General features: G+C 27.2%; 1 protein-coding gene across 1 annotated transcript; it reads right to left on the bottom strand.

The window, feature by feature from the left end:
• Positions 1–859: 859 nt before the first annotated feature.
• LOC105627405 lies at positions 860–2,014 on the bottom strand. Its single transcript, XM_012208688.1, has 3 exons — positions 1,994–2,014; positions 1,187–1,313; positions 860–1,103 (listed from the first exon to the last, which is right to left on the bottom strand). The coding sequence occupies exons 2-3, from the start codon at positions 1,272–1,274 to the stop codon at positions 916–918; spliced, it is 276 nt and encodes a 91-aa protein (XP_012064078.1). The 5' UTR covers positions 1,275–1,313; positions 1,994–2,014; the 3' UTR covers positions 860–915.
• Positions 2,015–2,404: the final 390 nt, after the last annotated feature.

Raw genomic sequence — 2,404 nt, 5'->3', positions numbered from 1 at the left:
CTGAACCAATTCATTTCAATTCATTTCAATCCATTCTCGTTTGCTGGGAACCTATCATAAATCATGTATTGTGAAATACACAATTTCTGATAGGTTGAAATCTTCCCTGTTTCCTGTTTTCTATTCCTTGTGCGCAGTCCCTTATACCCCTTATACTATGGCTCTGCTTAAATTGTTAATTTCAGAGGTTTTAGGTTATGTATCTAGACAAAATGAAAAACTGACTTCATCTATTGTATTAATAAATTAGTGTTAAAATGAACTTTAATATAAGAATGCAATGTGAGATTAAAGTAAAATTGATTTGAATATCCTTATATCAATTCCACAAAACAACAGTCATTTTTCAAAAAACAAAGTTCTTCATTTTTCTTTTAAAAGAAATGAAATAAATAAATATGAAATACTTATTAAATATCACTAACATGTAAACATAATCTACATGTTATCACATAATTGATGCCTACACAAAATATTTCATACATTAATTTAAATGTAAGAAATCGAATGAAATAATGCTGAAAGTGGATCAATTAATATAGAATTCAATACGAAATTCAGTAATATTTCATCATTATTCATTACAATTTAGGAAAAAATTTTCATCAGGGGTGTGACAAGTAAAAAGTCAAATTTTATCGGGGACAGTGATTAAAGATTACAAATATCTATTGGATGTATATCCAGTGTATTGCAGTAACTGATGATCGCTAATAAACATTAATATATATATTTTATTATTATTAGCTAATAAGAATAAAATTAATAATGTTATTAGAAATATAATTTAAATCGGAAAAAGCATGTAATAAACTAATTACATATATTTTTAAATAAATAATGACAATATACTTTATAATTCTTTTCTAATTCCTATTTTATTAAACAATTAAGCTATTAATCTAATATTAAGCATTATGATTTTTTTTCATCATGCAAGATATGCTTCTTTATCATGTGATATACCATTCCTATTGTCAAGCAAACTACTGCTGTTCCTTGGGCAGCCACTCGGAGTTGTATTAAATATAACTGTGTAGATATTTTTTTCTTCTTGAAACCATAAAAACCATAGCCACAGATACCAGCTAAACTTATTAAACCTATTTAAAAAGCAATACATGCATTAGATATTGATAATGATAAATATATACATCTTAGATATGTTTTAAAAAAGCTCACATACTTGCAATAAGAAATGGTGATTTTTGTCCTTTCTCTAACAATCGCTCTGACAAAGTTTGATCTTTTATTGTGTCATCAATAGTAGCCATTTTTAAAAAAGAATATAGTGATAACTAATAACTGTTAATCTGAAAATGGTGTGATTCGTTCTGGATTAATTTGGTTATAAAATTTACGTAGATTAAAAGTTTTGTAAAGGTAAAAAATAAATCATTTTCAAAAAATTTATCTTATAGACATTTCTGTTTATAAAAATTTATCATTTCCGTTTAAGTTTAATATTAAATTAATAAAATGTAAAGATATAAATATAATAACTGCCAAATAACACAGTCAATTCAAGATTATCACAATGATTAATAATCATATTAATTAAATTTTGTTTATTTCTCTCAGCATTTTAAAAAATAATTAAAAATTAATACACATTATATTCTTAATTAGATGTTTCCCAGCAAAGACATAGTCAGACACTGTGCACACATATAAACAAGCAAATAGCAAGTTCCTTGTAGGCAAACAACAAGGATATAATGATTCACTGTGTTACACTATGTCCGACTGTGGCCTTGTTGGAATACCCATTATCTGGTAATGAACAGATATAAATTCGATAATTATTTATAATATTCCTATTTTACTTCAATTTTGATGAAATTCGATTTCAATCGATGCAGTTTTGCATGAAACGAAAGAATCTGACAGAAAGAAGTGTTGTTCTGTCCCGCGAACCGAGATTAATCATTAAAGTTGACAACTATTCAGGTTAGGAAAACTGTCAGCTATGAAAAAGAAGACCAAGACCTGCCTGGATCCTTCTGACCTTCTCTCATTCTCTGATCATCTGATGCAGTGTGTTAAACGGACCGGATTTCAGACGCATGCGCGTCCAAAGCTTCAGTAACAGTCACTAGTAAATAGATTATTAGTCGCTTAAGGTTGAAAATATTGAAAATTTTAATATATTTTTCATATTTTACATATGTATACATATATAAAAATATATTATATATATTTATATATGTATACATATGTAAAATATGTAAAATATATTAAAATTTTCAACATTTTTGAAAAAAATTTTACATAGGCGACTAATAATCTGCTATTTACTAGTGACCGATACGTTTCTAAAGTTACATTGGACGCGCATGCGTCTGAAACCCGTCTAAGAACACTGATCTGATGGCTCTGATAGCGGAGAATTCCTTTTCTCTCC

Source organism: Atta cephalotes (assembly GCF_000143395.1).
Source record: "Atta cephalotes unplaced genomic scaffold scaffold00009, whole genome shotgun sequence".
In the NCBI taxonomy this organism is placed as follows: Eukaryota; Metazoa; Arthropoda; class Insecta; order Hymenoptera; family Formicidae; genus Atta; species Atta cephalotes.
This window is presented reverse-complemented; position numbering and strand designations above follow the sequence as displayed.

Bases quoted from the DNA above. Each gene is read 5' to 3' on its own strand.
- LOC105627405 (XM_012208688.1), bottom strand. From the start codon at position 1,274: ATGGCTACTATTGATGACACAATAAAAGATCAAACTTTGTCAGAGCGA. The intron at 1,104-1,186 runs GTATGTGAGCTT...CTTTTTAAATAG, and splicing joins ATCACCATTTCTTATTGCAA to GTTTAATAAGTTTAGCTGGT.